The sequence below is a fragment of the Marmota marmota genome, unplaced genomic scaffold (assembly GCF_001458135.2).
Source record: "Marmota marmota marmota unplaced genomic scaffold, marMar, whole genome shotgun sequence".
Lineage (NCBI taxonomy): Eukaryota > Metazoa > Chordata > Mammalia > Rodentia > Sciuridae > Marmota > Marmota marmota.
Window position 1 is genome coordinate 19,609,437 of NW_026000057.1, and position 21,169 is coordinate 19,630,605.

General features: G+C 39.8%; 1 protein-coding gene and 1 pseudogene across 1 annotated transcript in view; both read left to right on the top strand.

The window, feature by feature from the left end:
• Positions 1-21,169, top strand: part of LOC107141129 (broad substrate specificity ATP-binding cassette transporter ABCG2-like) — a 114,023-nt gene that overhangs the window by 87,141 nt on the left and 5,713 nt on the right. Inside the window, exons 7-9 of the mRNA XM_048813855.1 lie at positions 9,344-9,495; positions 10,771-10,866; positions 11,590-11,837. Coding sequence (XP_048669812.1) covers positions 9,344-9,495; positions 10,771-10,866; positions 11,590-11,837 — 496 coding nt within the window. The remainder of the gene's footprint in view (positions 1-9,343; positions 9,496-10,770; positions 10,867-11,589; positions 11,838-21,169) is intronic.
• The window catches only part of LOC107141308, a 303,686-nt pseudogene that overhangs the window by 8,701 nt on the left and 273,816 nt on the right, over positions 1-21,169 (top strand).

The window sequence follows — 21,169 nt, forward strand, 5'->3', positions numbered from 1 at the left end:
ATTGCCAGGAGCAAACTGATGTTGGATAGGAGGTTGATCATTTACCACATAGGCTCCAATACCAGTTTTGGATCCATCTGTAAAGATATTTGCAGCTCCTGGGATAGGCGTAGAAGAAGTGATTTTAGGAAAAATGATAGGATGTTCCTTAACAAATGTTATAAGAGGATGTGAAGGATAGTGATTATCTATCTCTCCTGGAAAAGAGCATCGCAATATAGCCCAATTATCCAGGTTAGCACACAAAACTTGAATTTGTTGACACGTATAAGGGACAATCACAGACGTCGGAGGAAAACCAAAAAATTGTATACTTTGTTGTATCCCTAACATAGCTAAGGAAGCAACTGCATCAGGATAATACTCAAGGGATTTTCCAGGGGATATACGTGGATGTATCCACAATAAAGGACCATCTTGCCATAAAACTCCAGTGGGTTGCCGTACAGTGGCGAGCACACATAATTGAAGAGGCTTATCCTCTTGAAGCCTGCAAAGGCTAGCATGTTGTATAGCCTCCTCCACTTTCAGCAGCGCTGACCTTGCTTCCTCAGTAAGATGCCGAGGGGAAGAAAGGTCTGAATCACCTTTAAGAATTTCATACAAGGGTTTTAATTCAGCATTGGGAATATGTAAATAACCCCTAATCCAATTTATGTCACCCAATAATTTTTGGAAATCATTTAAGGTACGTAAATTATCAGTCCTGAGAGTCACCTTTTGGGGTGTAATAGTTTTACAAGAGATACTAGCACCAAGATAATCAATAGAACCTCCTGTTTGTACTTTATCAGGTGAAATAAGCAAGCCCTTTGATTGTAATAAATGTACCAAATCAGTGTAAGCTGCTTCCAACATATTTTTGGTTTTGGCTGCCAGCAATATATCATCCATATAATGTATACACTTTAACAATGGATACTTTTGTCTGAGTGGAACAATGGTCGCTCCTACAAACATTTGACACATTGTAGGACTATTGGCCATGCCTTGAGGCAAAACCACCCATTCAAACCTTTGATCAGGTTCCTCATGATTACATGAAGGCAGAGTAAAAGCAAAACGTTCGGAGTCCTGAGGATGCAATGGAATGGAAAAGAAACAATCTTTAATGTCTATACATATCACTGGCCAATTTTTTGGAATTGTTGAAAGCAAAGGCAAACCTCTCTGAATGGGTCCCATGAGCTGCATTTGAGCATTAATGGCCCGTAGATCATGTAACAACCGCCATTTTCCAGACCTTTTTTTAATAATAAATATGGGTGTATTCCATGGAGAAGTGGAGGGTTTTATATGACCCAACTTTAATTGTTCTTGTACTAAAGCATAAGCTGCAGTCAATTTTTCAGAGGGGAGCGGCCACTGAGGAACCCACACCGGCTCCCCTGTTTTCCAGGTAATGGGCACCTGATCCTCAGCGGCCCCTAAGAAAAACCCAGCCTATGTCTATCAAGTTTTTGTTGAGGTTCTAAAGGATGTCTACGCCCCTGCAAATTTTTTCCTAATCCAAAACCTGGTCTATATCCCATGTCCTGCATTATCTTTTGGGCAACTGGTGAATATTCATTACTAAGTTGAAACCCCATGTCCTTCATAAGATCACGTCCCCATAGAGAGATTGGGAGATCGAGCACATATGGTTGAAAAGTGCCAGAACGTCCTTCAGAATCTTTCCATGATAAATGCCTGCAGCTGACTTGTGGAGCTTGAGCGTATCCCAAACCTCTTAGTGATTGATTTGAGAGCTGCACCGGCCACCCCTTTGACCAGTCCTTTAATGCAATTATGCTACGATCCGCCCCAGTATCTAGTAAACCTAAAATTGATTTGCCCTCTATAGTTAACTTTAAAGTGGGACGGTCATCCATATCTAAGGACAGGTAAACACAATTCCCTCCGGTAGTTCCAATTTCAGCACTTGTCCTTAAAAAGGAATCAGCAGGAAAGCGGGTATGTAAACTGGGTAAAATTAGCAATTGAGCAACCCGGTCTCCTGGGGAGATGGACACAATGCCTTTTGGAGCTTCCACCATAACCTTCACTGTTCCCACCGTATCCGGATTAATAATCCCAGGGAAAACATGAAGGCCTTGTAGGACGGAGGAAGCACGCCCAATTAACAAGCCCACAGTGCCAGGTGGTAAAGGTCCTTTAAACTCAGTTTCCACCAACTGGACTCCCATTTTGGGAGTTAATACGAGTCTGGTGGTGGAGCAGAGGTCCAGTCCCGCGGCACCTGCAGTGGCTCTCCGCGATTCTTGGGATGACGCAGGGACGGCCATGACTCGTTCTCCATTGTCCCATTTTCCATTGCCCCATATATTTGTGGGCCCTGGGGTCGGGGGCCCCCCCGGCCGTTTTTTGACATGTTTCTATCTTTTAAAGGTTGACCATGTATATCTCTGACGGACCTACACTCATTAGCCCAATGCTTTCCCTTTTTACATCTGGGGCATAAGCCCGGTTGACGGCTAACAGAGGTGGGCTCAATTTTGGATGTTCCCTTCTTGTTAGGACATTCTCGTTTAAAATGTCCTCCTTGACCGCACCCAAAACACTTTCCGACAACAGGGCTGGATTTATGTGATAATTGAAGGACAGCAGCAGCAAGGCCTGCATTAGTTAACGGCCCACCTATTTCTCTACAGACTTTCATCCAGGCCTCTATGCCTTTGTTTTTATAAGGAGTAATAGCTGCTTTACATTCTTTAGTACATTGTTCAAAGACAAGTTGTTTAATCAAGGGCATTGCTCTATCAGGGTCACCAAAGATTTTTCCTGCGGCGTCCACCATCCTGGCAACAAAGTCTGAGAAAGGTTCTGTGGGGCCTTGTATAATTTTAGTCAAATTGCCAGACACTTCTCCTCTATTTGGGAGTGATTTCCATGCACGGATACAAATGTTATTAATCTGTTCATATACCTCAGGGGGGTATCCTGTTTGTTGATTAGCAAACCTGCCTTGTCCCAAAAGCATATCCTTATCCCAGGCAGGGCGTCCCGCTGCATGATTTTGGGCAGCTTGCTCTACTGCACCCTCTAGCATAAATGCTCTCCAATCCAAGTATTTCCCTGGGGAAACACAAGCGCGGACTAGACTAGCCCAATCTGAAGGAGTCATGCAAAATCTAGTAAGTCCCTCCACCTGAGTAAGGGTGAAAGCGGCATCTATGCCATAAGTGCGGACAGATTCTGCCAAGGTTTTAATTATCTTAAAGTCTAAAGGCTCATGATATCTTCCCCTGTTATTGTCCTGAAATACAGGGTATGCAAGTCCCATATCTGTATTAACTGTCCTCCAAACTTGCACATGAAAAGATCTCCCAGAACCTTGGCTTCCCCCCACATACGGGGGTGGGGCAACAGGCACCATATCTTCTTCTAGATATTCTACCTCCTCCTCCTCAGAGTTTTGTTGACCGATATTAGCTCCCTTCCCCTTCTTACAGTAGGCCTTTTTCTTCTTTTTCATTTTTATCTTACGTAGTTGTTGTAACAATATATCAAGGTCCTCAGAACTCTCTGAGTCGCTTGTGTTCTCAGGCGTTTTTAATTCGGTCAAGTCTGGGTAGAGCCTTCTCCTATTTTTATTTTCAGGCTCTTTTGCCTTCTCACTACTCTTACTCTTAATACTCTCTGCCACTTCACTATGTGATCCTTCAGATTTTTCCTCATGTAGTTGTTCAAGAACAGCCTGACCCTCACTCACAGCTTCGTGGCATTTACCATCTGTTATACATCCTCTAACTAACTTCCAAAGTGGTATAACGCCACCCTCCAAGGTACCTTGCTCATGAGCGAAATCCAGATCTTTCCCTAACTTATCCCAGCTAGGAATCGTAAGACTCCCTGAAAAGGCAAACCAAGGAGCTGCTATATCAGCTTCTCTCAAAAACATCTGCAAAGTGCTCTGCTTTACTTTAAGTCCTTTTGAACGTAGCAACCCATCTAGGGCCAACAAAATTGGGCTTGAAGAGGTAGCGCCCATAATGTCTCCAAAGATATAATGAAAGTGAAAGTACAAAAATCCCCGCTCTCTCCTTTTCTACGGAGGAGCGTTCCGTTCTATGAAATCCCCGCTCTCTCCTTTTCTACAGAGGAGCGTCCCGCTACTTACTTGCGGATTCCCACTTACCTGGGAACTTACTGGTGCACCACCCTGACTGCTGAAAGTTCTGGATCCTGGGTTCGAGGAATATAATTCCACGTCCGGGCCACCAATTGCCGCGACCCCTCTCCGGCAAGGGAAAACACGACACAGGATTCTTCCTTCAGCAGTTTATTCAGGCCTTGATTCATGTATCATCTTCTAGTGACCCGTCGCCGAGCGCCCAAGCACAGCCTAATAAAGCCTCCAGCATACCAATCTTAAACTGCCACGTGGATCTTTCTCATAGGATGGGAAGGGATTGCGTGCCAATTCTCCATAAAAGGAGTTGTTTATCACAGGCCACAGTGGAAGCCGGCGCCATCTTCTAATGGCGGCCACGGTCTAATTAGAACGGCTCACCACAATTCCTGATGTGTATGGAATATCAGAAAAGTCTCGGAGACAGCACCCAGTGACTGAGGGGAGTGAAGGTTGGTTTCTGTACTGACATAACAATGCCACAGGCTGTGGACTGAGCAACAGAAATCACTTTTCTTCTAGCTCTGGTGTCTGGAATTTGAGATCAAGGGGTCCACAGGATTGTTTCTTCCAAGGCCTCTTTCTTTGGCTTGAAGATGGCCATCTTCTCCCTGTGTGTCTCTGTCCTAATCCCTCTTAACTGGACACAGTCAGTTGAGAAGCCACCAGTCAGTTACATTCTTTAATCTTAAGTACCTCTTTAAAAACACTATCTCTAAATGTAGCCACCTTCTGGGATACAGGGGGTTAGGACTTTCACATAAAATTTTGAGGAGGCCACAATTTAACCCATCAGTTAGAATATAATATGAGATAGAGTTGGGTTTGTGGCAGGTTACTTAGTCCTCGAAGGGCATTGTAAGACAAATGGCTTTTCCTGTAACTAGGGAACATGAGAGCATCTGGAGAGTGTCAGAACAGAGCAGAGACTGTGGGGAAGGTTGTGCGTTGGACAAGAGTGAGTAAAGGACACTGGGAAGGAGCTGTGGAGGCAGGATAGGGCCTGGACCAGGATGCTCATGGTGAGGTGGTGAGAAGAGCCATCTCAGTTTCCTTTGTGCCTCAAGATCCTTTTCAGAAACAGGCTTTTTCTGTTTTTCCTATTTTTTTCTCTAATCTAGAAGAGTTTCTAGTCATTCCCTGTCATGTCCTTGCAATTCTTAGTCCATTCTACGGAGTGACCCTTGGCTGGGACTATCCCTGTCTTCCACAAGCTGATTTCAACCATGAAATTCTGCTGTTCTTGGAACAATACAGCCAGGGTTATGCATATACCTCAGGTGGTATGGATCTCTGTCACTTGGGGTCTGCTGGGCTTCTCTGCTGGGAAATTACTCTTCATCTCCATTGTAATTGATTACTGTTTTGTTAGGGAAGATATTTGGCTATTATGTCTATGTTATGTTCATCACCAAATCTCTTCCCACCAGTTTTAGCATATACCAATAATGCCTGCTCTTGTGACAGTTACCCAACATGCAATAGTTGACATTGTGTGGAAGGAAGAAATTTCTCTCCTTCCTTATTCATTTTCTGTTTGACACAATGGGTTAATCTGTTCTTCACTGTTTCAATGATCAATGTGGCTTTCGGGTTTTTGTATTTGTTTTTTTAATATTCCCCTTATCTTCTTCTAGCAATTTTTACTTCTTGATCGCTATAATATTCAGGTTTATCATGTATTTTTCCTGCAAGAGCTGTTTATTCCAGAGGTCCTGGTTCCATCTGGTATAGTTATTTATTTTATTTTATTTTTTAATTGATTTTTTAAAAAACATAAATGACAACAGAATGCATTACAATTCATTAAACATATACAGCACAATTTTTCATATCTCGGGTTGTATATAAAGACCAATTCGTGTCTTCCTACAGGTACTTTGGTTAGAAGCTAATATCTGGTTTCTTAGTGTGGTCCCTGCTACCAGAGTGGCATTATTTCTATATCCTTAGTAGACAGAACAAGGAAATACATACGTGTGATGTGTGTGGATGTGTGTGTGTGTGTGTGTGTGTGTGCTGGGAATCCAAACCAATGGTTTTGCACATGCTAAGCACCAGCTTTACTAGTGAGCTACACCCTAGCTCATATGTTTATATTTCCAACAAAAATCATATATAAACATAGATCTATAAGTAATGCTGTTTAAGTATATATATTCAAAACCACATGAGTTCTGTGCTAGTCAGGTTTACATAATTATGGCCAAAATATCCCAAAAAAATCAACTTAGAGCAGAATAAGGTTTGGGGGGGCTCACCATTTCAGAGGTTCAGTCCATATTCAATTGATATCATTGCTTTGGATATGAGATGAAGCAAAGAACCAGGACGAAGGACATGGAAGGAGAAGCTGCGTCTTTCATGGTGGCTTGAAGCAGAAAGAAAATGGAAAGGGGCTGCAGGGAAGACAAACCCTTCCTGATCACACCACTAGTGACCTACCTCCTCCAGCCACACCCCACCTGCCTACATTTACACCCCAGTTAGCCCATCCAAACTAGGATGGATTGATTAAATTACAGCTCTCCTAATCAAATTATTTCACTTCTAAATATTTCTGTGTTAAATTGAAGCTTTTGAGACACCTTATATTGAAGCCATACAGCTCATGTTTATGTCACAATGCAAAATGCATTCAATCCATCTCCAGAGTCCCTATAGACTTAATAGTTCCAGAATTACTCCAAAGTCCAAGTCCATAGTTTTCAGTGAGACTCAAGGCAAACTTTTGACTGTGAGCCCCGGTGACAATATCAAAAGCAAGTTACATACATCCAATATATGATGGCACAGATTAAATATCCCCATTCTAAACAGGAGGAATAGAGGCATAGAAAGAAGGAACAGAACCCAAATAAGACCTTAACCTAGGTGGGCAAACATTTCCTGTAGGTTCATATCCAACATCTGGGCAGATGATGGTGAATTGTTAACTCCAAAGGTCTTGGGCAGCCCCATCCCTATGGCCTTGCTGGTTGTGGCCTATATGGCCTCTCTTTTCCTCTGGCTCTGCCTACATTAGCAGCTTTCCTTGGCAGACATTCCACATTCCTGGCATCCCTTAATCTCCTGGGTCTCCCTGCAGCTTTGACTTCCTTCTCACAGCTTCATACACCACCCTTTCAGGGACTTCCCACAGGGATACCGACTCTGCCACACTTTGCCTAGCCTCCCAGGCCTTCCTTTGAAATCTTGGTGGCAGTTTCCAATCCCCTAACTCTAGGATCTTGCATTTACACAGAAACAACACTGCATGGGTGATGCCAAAGATTGCAACCAGCTCAGGTAATAGCTGGGCCCCCTGAAGTGACATCTAAGTGCCTGTGCCGCCAAGCATGGTGAAATAACTTCCTTGCCCTCCTGCCCTGTATAAGTAAAGTGCACCCCCAAGGTCATTTAAGTGAGTTTTCACTTCTATATCCTTGAGCTGCAGTTGGTATGATATTGCTGATTCCTGAGATGCAGTCAAGGTGTCTTTCTGTTGTCTTAGTGCCCAGTACTTACCTTCTCTTTCATGATGGTACCATACCATTTTGGCCACAATTTTACATGTACTTCTCTAGCCAACTTGTAAGTTTTAAAAATCCTCCTCCTTCACTACTTTTTGCTCCTGATTCTAGCAGTAAACCTGGCTACAAACTGCCAGCAGTATTCATGCCACTGCCTGATTGCTGTGCATGGAAGCACTGGGCAAGCACTTCACTACGGAGTCACTCCCCAACCTTTTAACTGTCTTGTTTTACACTGTGTAGTGCACAGGCATCCTTGCTTATATAGAGAGCTCTACCCAGTCCTTCTCAAGCACCACTCTACTCATGCCCTGAGTCTGGTTAAATATGTAGATTCTGTTTCCCTAGGACTGAGGTAGAGCCCCAGTTTCTTCCCAGGAGATTCTAAGAGGAGGTCTTCATACTGATGCTGCTGGTCCTCAGACCACACATTGGGTGTCAGGGCTCTCAGGTAATCCCACTTCATGCCCTGAGTCCTTTACCAGCTCCCGATTACCTATGAGCAAAGTTCCAGTTTCTGAGTGAGGGTTTAGCATGGGCCTATTCTGCTCTCTCTGTACTCACTTTATCTTCCTCGTCCAACACCAGTTCACATTCACATTCACTCACACACACACACACACACACACACACAAAAACACTTAGTCCTGAACACTGAGCTTCTTACTCTACTTTCCCAGTGAGATCTTTTTATTTCACACTTTGTTCACCTTGTTCTCCTACCATGAGTGAGTTTCTCTTCTTAGCTCACCACTCCTGTTTGGCCTTTGAATATTCTACTTCAATCATCTTTAGACTGGGTTATAAGTCTCCTGTTTTGATCCCAAGAAACCTTAGTTAAATTTATTTCACATTGTATTCAGATTATTGGTCTTATGTCCTGATTCTCTTTGAAGCAGAACCCACTCTGCTAGTATATACTGGGTGGTGATCAAATGCATAAATTAAAGTGATTCTTCTCATAAAATATTTTAATAACACTTTGAGCAGTGGTTTTCGCCTTTGTTTTCTGTGCCCATTAGTAATAACTCCTATGCAAAGGTAGCTTAGCACTTTTTTTTTAAACCATGGAATAGAACTAGCCTTTCCCCTCAGTAACTGTGATCAATTTGACCTTTAATGAATATCTGTAAAAGAAAGAAATAGTAATATTGCAACTGCCTTTAAAAAGTAGTATAAAAATTGAAATTAGGTTATCTTTAAAGCATTTATTGCAAAATTATAAGCTGCCAGGATTATTAATTGTATTGTCAGAGCAGAATGAAAAACAATCCTAAAAAGATAGAAGATTAGAGTGGTCAAAGAATAGGGTGTAGTACCTTTGTTTGAATATTTAGTTCATTATTAATTCTTAAACATGAGTGTAGTTACAGATTACTTGAAGAATTTTAAAAACTATGGGCTCACAGTACTGACTCCTAGAAATTCCAGTTCAATATCTGGGAAGACATTCCACTAATCTGCATTGTCAGTGAACATTTTACTGGATTTTAGAATGCTGATGCTGGGTCCTTTAGAAGCCCTAGCTTAATAAGAGCATGGAATTTAGGTTCCCCTACTATCATGCAGGTAATATGAGATGAAAAGTTTGTTCAAAAAAATTAATTTGAGCTATAGGCAAATGCTATAATGAGAGAAATAAAGTATTTTAACAAGAATCAGATTTTAATGGCTTATTATTTTTCTTCTTTCTGCATAGGATGTCTAATCGTGATCGAACAATCATCTTCACCATTCAACAGCCTCGGTATTCCATCTTCAAGCTGTTTGACAGCCTCACCTTATTGGCTTCAGGAAAACTAATGTATCATGGTCCTGCACAGGGGGCTCTGGAGTACTTTCAATCGGCAGGTGTGGTTGACCTTTTCACGCACTAGATCCTTCATTCATAGACTCCTTGGTAGAGTACAGGGTTCCACAGGAGTGTTGCTTGATATCTGTGCAGACACACCTTGGGATCCCCCACTGTAAAACATCTTCAGTTAGTTTCATGGTAACTTTTGCTTCATTTTGCAGCACCTGCTTGTTTTTTAGGTCTTTTTCTTGTTTGTATTTGAGTGTGCATGCATGTGTGTGAGTATTTCTACTAGGACATTGTTCTGCTTCACAGCTATGATGTTCTTTCCCTGAACATTCAATGATTAACTGGTTGGACAAACAGACAGTTTCACATTTATGGTAAGGCCCAACATTATTATCTTCTTGACCATTGTAAGAGATTGTGGTTTTTTAGCTTTCTTCCTGACCAGTGATCTTGCTCTGCTTTCATGAGGGCTCATGGAGATGCTACTTTATTTTCTAGTAAGATTAGATTGCAGGTTTAGGCCCTGAATGGATTTGAGTGACCCATCAGTCAATAGAATGATCTTAAATCTGATTTTGATGTGCCAAAATTTTGGGGCTACCTCATTCTTTGTATTTCAGGTTGAATTATGTGATTTTAAAAAATGGCTCACTCAATCTGCTTCATTTTAGAGATATTGGTTGTGATTATAGATGTTTCTCCATGATCACATATACAGTTTAAATAGTCACTAGTTATTTTTCTTAATTTTTATTTAATCTCTGTCAATTAAAAATGATCAACCATATATGGGTCTGGGGAATCCAGAGTAGACGAACTTAAGCATCAGATCTCAGGCTAAAATCAGATGATTGTGGCATAAGAAGCTGAGGTGAATTCAGGTGTGCTCTGCTGGTCATGTTTTAGCAAGAGTGCTGCTATAGGGATTGGTTGAATATTTGGAATGATGGCAGGTGGATCTTTGTATTTAGATGGTGGAGAAACAATTGTTGCTGACATGCATCCATTATGGAATTTTAAAAAAAACTCAGAGCATACTGGACCATGGGTATTTAATGCTTTTTTTCTTGGACTTAGTTTTAGATTTATAAAGTTCTGATAAGCATCAGAGCATTTTGATAGCTCCTTGGGTTTCATGATTTATGATAGTTGAAGACTAATGTAAGATGTTCTGAAAGGATAAATTAGGGGAGAAGAAAGCCAGAAGATGAGAGAGAAGTTGTTAGATTCGACTTAGCCTCACCTCCCTCACTCTCTGGAAGTGAGTCCTCTTTATTTTCTAAGACCATTAGGTTATGTTCTTAGGTGGCTTTTGTTCTCAGGTTACTCTGGTGAGGAATACCAAAACCCTGCAGACTTCTTCCTGGACATCATCAATGGAAACGTCCCTCCTATAAACAGAGAGGAAGAAAATGAAGGTATGTGTACCTGTTCGATTCACAGATATTTGCCTGATTGGTTTGGTTAATGTTTGACAATATGGTTGGCTGGAGTAGTAGCACAGTGGTAGAGCACTTACCTAGCATGTGTAAGGCACTGGGTTTGATCCTCAGCACCACATAAAAATAAATAAAATAAAAGTTCATCAACAACTAAAAGAAATTAAAAATGTGGTGGCTCATTAAACCATGGCTTTTTGAATTCATGTTAATGTGGTTGTGTCACACCAATCAACAGATAGACTTTGTTGACCATCAGTGCTGTGCATGTTTTTTTATTTTATTTATTAATGAATATTTATATGTTACTGTCAGTTTTAAAGGGAGTTTCCATTAAAAATAAACGTGCTCGTTTTTATAATATTTAAAAATGAGAATCTTATTTTAATGTAGTAATAATCGAGGAACAGATGTTTATATTAAGAAATATAACTATGAATGGTAAAAAGTAATTTTAAGAATTAGGTTCCAATCAGTTAGGAAAAGGTTAGTGAATTTGCTGTTTGCCACAAGATAATGACAGAAGTCAGGGCAATTAACAAGTTTATCAATGTGTAAAATGATAACAATGCTAGTACTTTTTCAATATTCAACCTTTAGAATTAAGGTGTTAACCAAGAAACAGGAAACAGAAAAACACTTTCAATCAGTTGTTAAATCTGTTAAAAATACTTCCCTTCTTTATCCACTTTTATTCCAAAGCCGAGGAGACTGAACAGCTTTTCCAGAGAGAAAAACCAGTAATAGAAGCATTAGCTGAGTTTTATGCCAACTCGGCCTTCTACAGAGACACAGAAGCTGAATTAGAGCGTCTGTCAGGGGGTCGGAATAGCAGGAGTTTGGCCTTCAGGGAGATCACCTGTGTCACCTCCTTCTTTCATCAACTCAGGTGGATTTTCTGGCGTTCATTCAAAAACTTGCTGGGTTTCCCTTCGGTCACTCGTCGTCAGGTAACCTGCAGACTCATAACTGTGCTGTGAAATACTGATGTGGGAGCAGTTTTGTTCTAATGTAGTCTGCCTCAGGATTATGTGTATCTTCTACCCACCCTTCCATCTATTTGTTGTCCCTACTCCATTGAGGATATAGAGATAGTCAATAGGACAGGTAAAAATTAAGTTTTTACTAAGGAAACATTTTTAGTGGTTTCTAGGACACTATCAGAAGTTTTGTTGTTTAGAAGAGATGTAATATATAATCTAGTAGAAAAAGATTTTGGGGGTTCAATCAAGAATTGAACCCAGGGAGGCTTAACCACTGAGCCGCATCCCCAACCTTTTTTATTTTTTTTATTTTGAAACAAGGTCTCTAAGTTGCTTAGGGTCTTACTAAATTGCTGAGACTGACTTTGAACTTGAGATCCTGCTGCTTCAGCCTCAAAGGTCGCTGAGATTCTAGGCATGAGCCACCCATTCTCAGCTAGAAAACGAATTTTTTAATTAAACTAAAAGCAATGTCAGTCACATTTGGGGTGTTCTATTAGTTGGCGTCCTTCATATGTTGATTTATTCCACAACTTGCATGCAGATCATTTGCTGCATTTTGGGAACTCTAATATGGTTGTGAACAAAGTGAATAAAAATAACAATCTCTGCCCTCATGGAACTTACTTTCTTATCAGGGTAGAGAGGTGGTAATTGGACAAATAAAATATACAGCAGCTCAGATGGCAGCAGGACTATGCAGAAAATTTAAGCAGAGAAGCAATAGAGAAGGGGAGGGAGAGGGCAGGCAGTTGGTAGAAGAAAGTTGGTTTGCAGTTGCAATCAGGTAATGAGGGACACCTGGTGGCATTTAGTACACCTGAGGGAGGTCTGGGATGTACACTTTCTGACAGAAGAACCTGTAGGCAAAGTGTTCTTCCTTATAATTGACCCTCCTCATTGAGAGATTCTAATCTTTGAAAATAGATATTTGTAAATAGATATTTCAAAGAGTGTGCTATTTATACACAGGTAGTAACTAGAGTTAATAAGGCTACTCATTGTCCCATTATCTTTCTCAACTGAGATGAGATAATATTCTTTTGCTCTTTTCACTGGTTCTGCAGTGGTTGTTGATTATTACTCCTTATGTTTTTTTGTTATACTTAACCCCTGTAACACATGAAATCCTAGTTGTCCTAGTCGATTGGGCTGTTATTTATAAGGGAATTAATCTTACTGGTAGTTTTTTAGTTATTTTATTATCAGTCATTGAATTTCTCCTGAGTACTGAAAGAATATTGTTGGCTCTAATGAAATACTGCTAACTACTTCACATATACACTGTAATTTTCAGATACAAGTCATCACTTTCTGAGTATATCTGAGATCCTATATCCCCATTTGAACATACTGTCATTGCTCCAAATATTTTTGATCCCTATGACATTGACATTTCTGTTGGAACCAGGCAATTAGGTGTCTTAAAAAAATAAATTATGTCATTTGGAGACACATCTGGTGATTTAGATGCATCAACCTGGATTTCCCATGATGGAACAGTGAGCTACAAAGAGTTGATTATTTAAGGTCATTCATGCATTTAATTTTTCCTACTTGCCCCTCGAAGTGGTTTATAGTGCTTTATATAAGACACGTAGATGGTAGTTGTGCACAGGGCATAATTAGAACAGAGTGACTTTCAATAAACCAGGATCGTGTCTTGAGATTGCATGTTCAAACTCTTTGTCTCATCAGTGAATTCAGTTCCCCAAAAGGAATTTCAGCAATTGTCTGAAAAGTAGTAGTCTCTAGAAGAAGGGTAGAACCTTGTAGCTCCCTGATATTAAAGGAACAACTCTTGTTCAGGTTTGTAATAGGTATAATGTATTACATTATATATATACCTACAGAAATATAATTTTTAGTAAAGGGCCAGTTGGAAAATCTTTCACGCTTTTAAAGTATGAAACTACATGTTCACTGGCACAAAACTTGGGAGCTCAGTTCAACTCTGAAAATTTGTTCCCCAAGTGTCTTCAGCACTCTGCTACCCTGTGTGGCAGTGTCCAGTTGACACTGAAAGGAATGTTAACTTGCAGAGTCGTCTGCTCTGTTGTCCTATCAGCTCCCAAAACAACAGATACTTTAATTTTCAATTTAATTTAGAAAGCACACTAATAATACACAGTGTTTTGTATTCTCTTAGGGACTCTGGCCAAGCCATTTAAAGTGTTGACAATCTCAATGGAGAGATTTGATTATGCAGCCAAATATCTTGTAATAATCAGTGATGTGGCGGGATGCAGTGGCTCACATCTGTAATCCCAGCAGCTCAGGAGGCTGAAGCAGGAGAATCAAGAGCTCAAAGCCAGCCTCAGCAAAAGGGAGGCACTAAGCAACTTGGTGATACTCTGTCTTTAAATAAAATAAAAAAAAATGTTTGGGGATGTGGGTCAGTGGTTGAGTGCCCTGAGTTCAATCCCAAGTTGCCCTCCTCCCCCCAACAAAAAATCAATGATGTACATGCAACAATTTTACCTCTAATCAAATTTTTTTCTTTTTTCTTTTTCTTTTTATTTTTGATAAGCTATATTACACAGTCATTCTGGCACTGGCTGTAGGTGGCATTTTCCTTGTGTTAAAAAATGATTGTACTGACATCCAGGTTAGGTAAGTAAATTTGGATCTTTACTTGAGAAAATGCTATTACTTTTTTCAAACTTGTAAATATCCTTTAAGAATTTGAATTTATGATAAGTATAGAATAAATGTTACTGTTTAATTCTGGGTAGAATGAGTTGGTACATTAAAAACCAAATGGAAGACTAATCTTTCTTTTTATCAGATGCATGTATATACAAATGTACTAGTAAACTCTGATTTAGCCTTTTAATCATTCTTTTTAAAATTTTTTATTTGTTCTAATTAGTTATACATGACAGTAGAATGAACTTTGATACATCATACATAAATGGAATATAACTTCTCATTTTTCTGGTTGCACATGATGTAGAATCACACCCTTTTGTAGTCATTTATGCACATAGGGTAATAATATCAGATTCGTTCTACTATCTTTCCTAACTCCATATCCTCTCCCCTTTCTTTAATCTCCTCTGCCTAATCCAAAGTAACTCTATTCTTCCCTAACACCCCCATCCTTTATTGTGAATTAGTGTCTACATATCAGAGAAAGCATTAGGTCTTTTTGGTTTGGGGGGGATTGCTTATTTCACTTAACATGATATTCTCCAGCTCCATCCATTTACCGGCAAATGCCATAATTTCATTCTTCTTTAAGGCTGAATAATAATATTCCATTGTGTATATATACACCACATTCTCCTTATCTATTTATCTGTTGAAGGACACCTAGGTTAGGTGTCCATAGTTTAGCTATTGTAAGTTGAGCTGCTAAAAACATTGATATGGCTGTATCACTAAAATGTGCTGATTTTAAATTCTTTGGGTATAAACTGAGGAGTGGAATAGCTGACTTAAATGGTGGTTCTATTCCAAGTTTTCTATGGAATCTCCAAACTGCTTTCCAGATTGGTTGCACCAATTTTTAGTCCCACCAGCAATGTATGAGTGCATCTTTTTCCTCACCTTCTTACCAAAATTTATTGTTGCTTTTATTCTTGATAATTGCCATACTGACTGGAGTGAGATGAAATCTTAGAGTAGTTTTGATTTGCATTTCTCTAATTGATAGAGATGTTGAACATTTATTTATATATTTGTTGATTGATTTTATTTTTTATTTTTTAGTTGTAGTTTGACACAATAACTTTATTTTATTTATTTATTTTTATATGGTGCTAAGAATGGAACCCAATGCCTCCAACATGCTAGGCGAGTGCTCTACGCTGAACCCCAACCCCAGCCCGATTGAATGCAAAACTCTTCTGTGAAGTGTCTGTTCAGTTTCTTAGCCCATTTATTGATTGGGTTATTTCTTTTTTTGGTGTCAAGGTTTTTGAGTTCTATATATATCCTGGAGATTAATGCTCTATATGAGGTGCATGTGGTAAAGATTTTCTTCCATTCTGTAGGCTTTCTCTTCACGTTCTTGATTATTTCCTTTGCTGAGAAAAACCTTTTTTTTTTATTGGTTGTTCAAAACATTACAAAGCTCATGACATGTCATCTCTCATGCATTTGATTCAAGTGGGTTATGAACTCCCATTTTTACCCCAAATACAAGTTGCAGAATCATATCGGTTACACATCCACAGTTTTACATAATGCCATATTAGTGACTGTTGTATTCTGCTACCTTTGATGAGAGGGAAGGGGAGGGGGGATAGTAGGGGAGAAAAACCTTTTTTATTTTGAATTCATCTCATTTATTGATTCTTGATTTTACTTCTTGCACTTTAGGAGTCTCATTAAGGAAGCCAAATCCTAAGCTGACATGGTGAAGATTTAGACCTTCTTTTTCTACTATAAGCACAAGGTCTCTGTTCTAGAGCCTAAGTTTTTGATCCATTTTCAGTTGAGTTTTGTGCAAGGTGAGAGATAGGGACTTAATTTTATTTTGTTACATATGGATATCCAATTTTCCCTGCACCATTTTTTGGATAGGCTATCTTTTCTCCAATGAATGTTTTTGGTGCCTTTGTCTACCATGAGATAACTGTATGTGGGTTCATCTCTGTCTCTTATATTCAGTATCATTAGTGGAATCAAGTATATTCACCTTGTGGAAGTACCACCACCATCCAACACCAGACCATTTTTTCATCTTCCTGAATGAAATTCCCATAAAACAGTAATTTCCCATACTTACTTCTCCTAAGTCCTGCCTACCACCTATCTACTTTGTGTTTCTGAATTTGGACACTCTAGGAATCTCATATATGTGAACTCATAGTATTTCTCTTTTGGTGACTGACTTATTTTCCTTAACATTATGTCCTCAGTGTTCATTCAAAATGTAGTATGTGTTGGAATTTGGCTTTTCATTCTGTAAAATAGTTATGTATTTATTATATTTGGCTTTACCCATTCATTTACTGATGAAAATCTGGGTACCTCCAGGTTTGAGCTCTTGTAAGTAACGCAGTTATAAGCGTGAAAATATCTCTTTGAGTCCTGCTTTCTGTCTGGAGTAGACACCCAGAAGTAGAATGGCTGGATTATATGGCAATTCTGGTAATTTTCTGAGGAACTGCCAGGCAGTGGAAGCACTGTAGCTGCACCATTTTACATTCTTTGTAGCACACAAGGGTTCTAGTTTCTTCACATCCCCACGAACTTCTTACTTTGTCTTTTGCTAAATATTAGAGTTCCACTGGGTCTTTGGTAAAATGTACAATCCTTTGTTCATTTTAAAATTGGCTTGGTTGGTGCTATTGTTGTTGAGTTGGAGATTTTTATATTTCTGGCTTATTAATCTCTTATTAATCAGGACCACTTTCATTTTTATGTATTTTGAAATCTCACAGGAAGGTGGCTGTCCTAGTCAAGCATAATTAAAGGCTTTTGGATAGTTGTGTGGTTGACGTCTCTAGTAATCTAGTAATGAGCTGACTAAGGATTCCCTCCATTGTCTGTATTTTCTTTCCACATGTCTTTCTTTCATTACTCCACTTTAAAACTGTGTTAGTGTTATGGTCTAGATATGTGATACTCCCTAAAGCTTCTATGTTAATGCAGGAATGTTTGAAGATGAAATGATTGACTTATGAAAGCTGTAATCTAATCAGTTCATCCTAGTTTGAATGGCTAAATAGGTAGTAACTGTAGTCAGATGGGGCTAGATGAGGAAGGTCAATGGAGGATGAGACCTGGACGAGTTTAGAGTTTATTATACCTGAATCTCTTTTCCTTTTCTCTCTCTGCTTCTGGCCATGATGAAGAAAGCAGCACTTGTATACCACACCAATGAAGCCAGATTTAAAATTAGGTAGTCAGTGTAGTTAGGTAAATCGGGTCTAATATCGAGTGAAATCTAAAATGGAGACCATGGAGGAAAACACAGGACAACTCATGGAATGTTAATGAAGTCCCAAAAGGCCCTAGGCCAAAGTCCACCTCAAAGAAATGTCAATGAACAGCCCCCAGCAAAAAGGTGCTGACTCAGAAGTCCTTCCTGACCAGATTACTTTTTTGGCCCACCTGTGTCCCACCCCTCGGGCCTTCCAACCCAGGTTCCATCACCAAACCTATAAAAAGGGAAACACATTTGCCCGCCAACTGGATTCCACCTCTTGGGTCCCCTTCTTCCTCCGGGAGAAGTCTTTTCTGCTGTCCTTTAATAAACTTCTAATTTCTACTCTGACCTTGCCTCGGCGTGCTCTCTGGTGTTATTCTTCAACATTGGGGAAGCAAGGACTCATCACCGGTCAACAGCGGTAACACCATTACACCATGATCTTCTGCCTCAAAATCCATTGGGTCTAGAGCAATGGACTTTGCCAACTGTGGACTCAACCTCTGAAACTATGAGTCAAAATAAACTTTTCCTCCTCTAAGTTGTCAGATAGGTTGTTCTCACCAATGCTAAGCTGAATAACATGAAAATCAGTAACAGGAATAGGGATATGTCAAGAGTTTTGTAATGTTTTGAACAACGAATAAAAAAAGTGGAAAAAAAAAGGAATAGGGATTTTGCTGTGCCTAATCTGCTCATGTAGTTGAGAAACCTTTGGAAATGGTTTGTAGTAGGAGTTTAGAAAAGTTTGGAGATGCAAGCTGGAGAAGGCTTAAAATATTGTAAGCAGAGCTAAATGGGCTATTATGGCAGAAATTCAGAAGACCAAAATGCAAACAGGGCATGGACATTAAGGACTGTGCTCACGAGGTTTCAGAGGGAAATGAGGACTCTCTTGGGAATTGGACTAGAGACTATTTATGTTACATTCTGTCAAACAAGTTGTCTACATTTTGCCCATGTCCTCAGATTTTCTGTGAGGCTGCATTTAAAGGTGAAGGATGAATTAATCTAGTGGAGGAAATTTTATGGCAGTTCAGCATTCATTCAGGAAGTGTCATGGATTACTCTCAGATTTTGGCCAGGTTTACTGTAAGAATCAGGAGTAAAAATCAGAGAGGGAAGATTTTTTTTTTTTAACTTGCAGTTTGGCAAGTTAAATGGGTAATGTAGGGTGTGTAGTAGTCGGGCCAAGAAAATGGTGATTGTTGAAGAGATTATAGCCACTAAAGAGATACTAAGCACTTTAAACAGAGACAGTAGGGAAGATAGTTTGAAGGCATCTCAGGAATTCATAAGATTACATCCCTTGCAGGCTCAAGGATGTAGAAAGAAAAATCACACTGAGGAAAGACTGTGGGTGCACATTGCTACATAGTTGGGCCTAGGAAGTTTTTTCACACTTATCAGCTGCCCAGGCATTCAGAGGCTACTATAGCCATGATCCCAGGGGGACCAACTACTGCACAAGCTAGCAGCAGACCTTGATATCATCCATGTATTGCTGGTTCTGCCAGAATGCAAGATAAATTAGTTAATGGATCATAGAGGCTTTCAACTGAGATTGCAGAGGAAGTTCTGTGAGACCAGGTAGGATGTGTAGGATGGTTGGAATCCCTAAAGGCTGCCCTGAGAGGGTAATGAATGAAGCTGTAAAGATGAATGGAATGGAGGCCCCAGAAATGAAATGCCAGTAGTGTGGACTACCTGCTCATAAAAGCTCCTGACTACAGAGAAACCAGGCTAAAGAGAGGCCATGTGCACCACAACTTGCAAGACCAAACAGTTAGGGTTGCTCTAGCCTTTTGGAGATCATATCCCACCACCATGTGTCTTAGATGCAATAAGTGGAGTTTGGGGAGCTTCTTGCCTGGCTGGGTTTGGGTCTTTTCTGGTTCTATGTTTTCTTTCTATGCCCCTAATCCTCCGTTTTGGAATGGAGATATATACTCTCTACAATGTCATATTGGATATCTGTAATTTTCTTTTGATCTTTACAGGTGCTTGCAGCTAAGAGTTTGCCTTGAGTCTCAAATGAGATGTTGGACTTTGAATTTTAGGCACTGCTATAACTGTTAAAACTATGGGGACTCTTGCAGATGAACTAAGTGCATTATAAACTATGAGATGGACGTGAGCTTTTGGGGGCTAGGAGTCTTATGGTTGGAATATTAGGTGTCCCACAAAGTTCCTGTGTTAATGTAGGAATATTTGGTGGTGAAATGATTGCCATTGTGAGAGTGGTAAACTAATCAGCACATTTTAGTTTGAATGGGCTAACTGGGTGATAATTGTAGGCAGGTGGCAAATTGCTGGAGGAGCCGGGTCACTGGGGGAATGCCCTAGAAGGGTACATCTTCCCTCTACCCCTTTCCTTTTTTTCTTTGCTTCTTGGCTACCATGTTGTGAGCAACACTCCTTCTGCCATGATGTTGCCTCACCTTGTGTCCAGAGCTATGGACTCAAACTGACGACAGACTCAAACTCTGAAACCATGAGTCAAAACAAACAGTTAGAAATCTTTTCATTGCTATGACTATAATACTCTACAAGAATTACTTAGAAAAGGAAAAGTTTATTTGCCTCACATTTTTAGAGGTTCAGTCCATGGTTGACTGAGTTCATTGCTTTGGGCCCAAGGATGAGGCAGAATATCACAGCAGAATGGCAAGACAGAGGAAAGCTGCAAATTTCATGGCAGCCAGGTAGCAGAAAGAGATAGATGGATAGATAGATAGATAGATAGATAGATAGATAGAGCCAGAGATAAAATATAATGCCCAAATATAAGATCTGAGTAGCCTACTTCCAGTAGCCATGACTCACCTGCCTACAGTTACCAACCATATTCCTTTCAAATTAATAATCTATCAAATGCATTAATCCACTAATTAAGTTGAACATCCCTGCATAAACACATGGATTATTGAATATTTAAACAATTTTGAGCTCTATTTATCTTTCTATCATACATTACAATTGATATTTGGCATTTAGGGTAGTTAAATTGAAAGTGATAGTACTGTTATAATCTATAAATTAGCTTAGGCTGCCATAACAAATATTGAAGAATCAGTGGCTTAAACAACAGAAGTTTAATGTATCTCAGTTCTAAAGTCTGGAAATCTGAATTCAGAGTGTCATTCCAACAAGATCAGGCTCCTATGAGAATGCTTCTGCCGCAGTCCGGCTGGCTGCAGCAAAATAACCGGGGGATGACGAATAACCTGTGTACGTTGATACAGCAGGAGAGGGAGCCCTTTATTGCAGGACAGGAGCAGTATTTATACATTCCACACAGCTTATCTAATTAGCATAAACTAGATACATCAGTCAACTCCACACTTAATGGCTCGTTTTTGTTACTTCTCAAACCACTCCCTCTGGCATTTTGCCAGGCACCATCCAGACTTGTTTA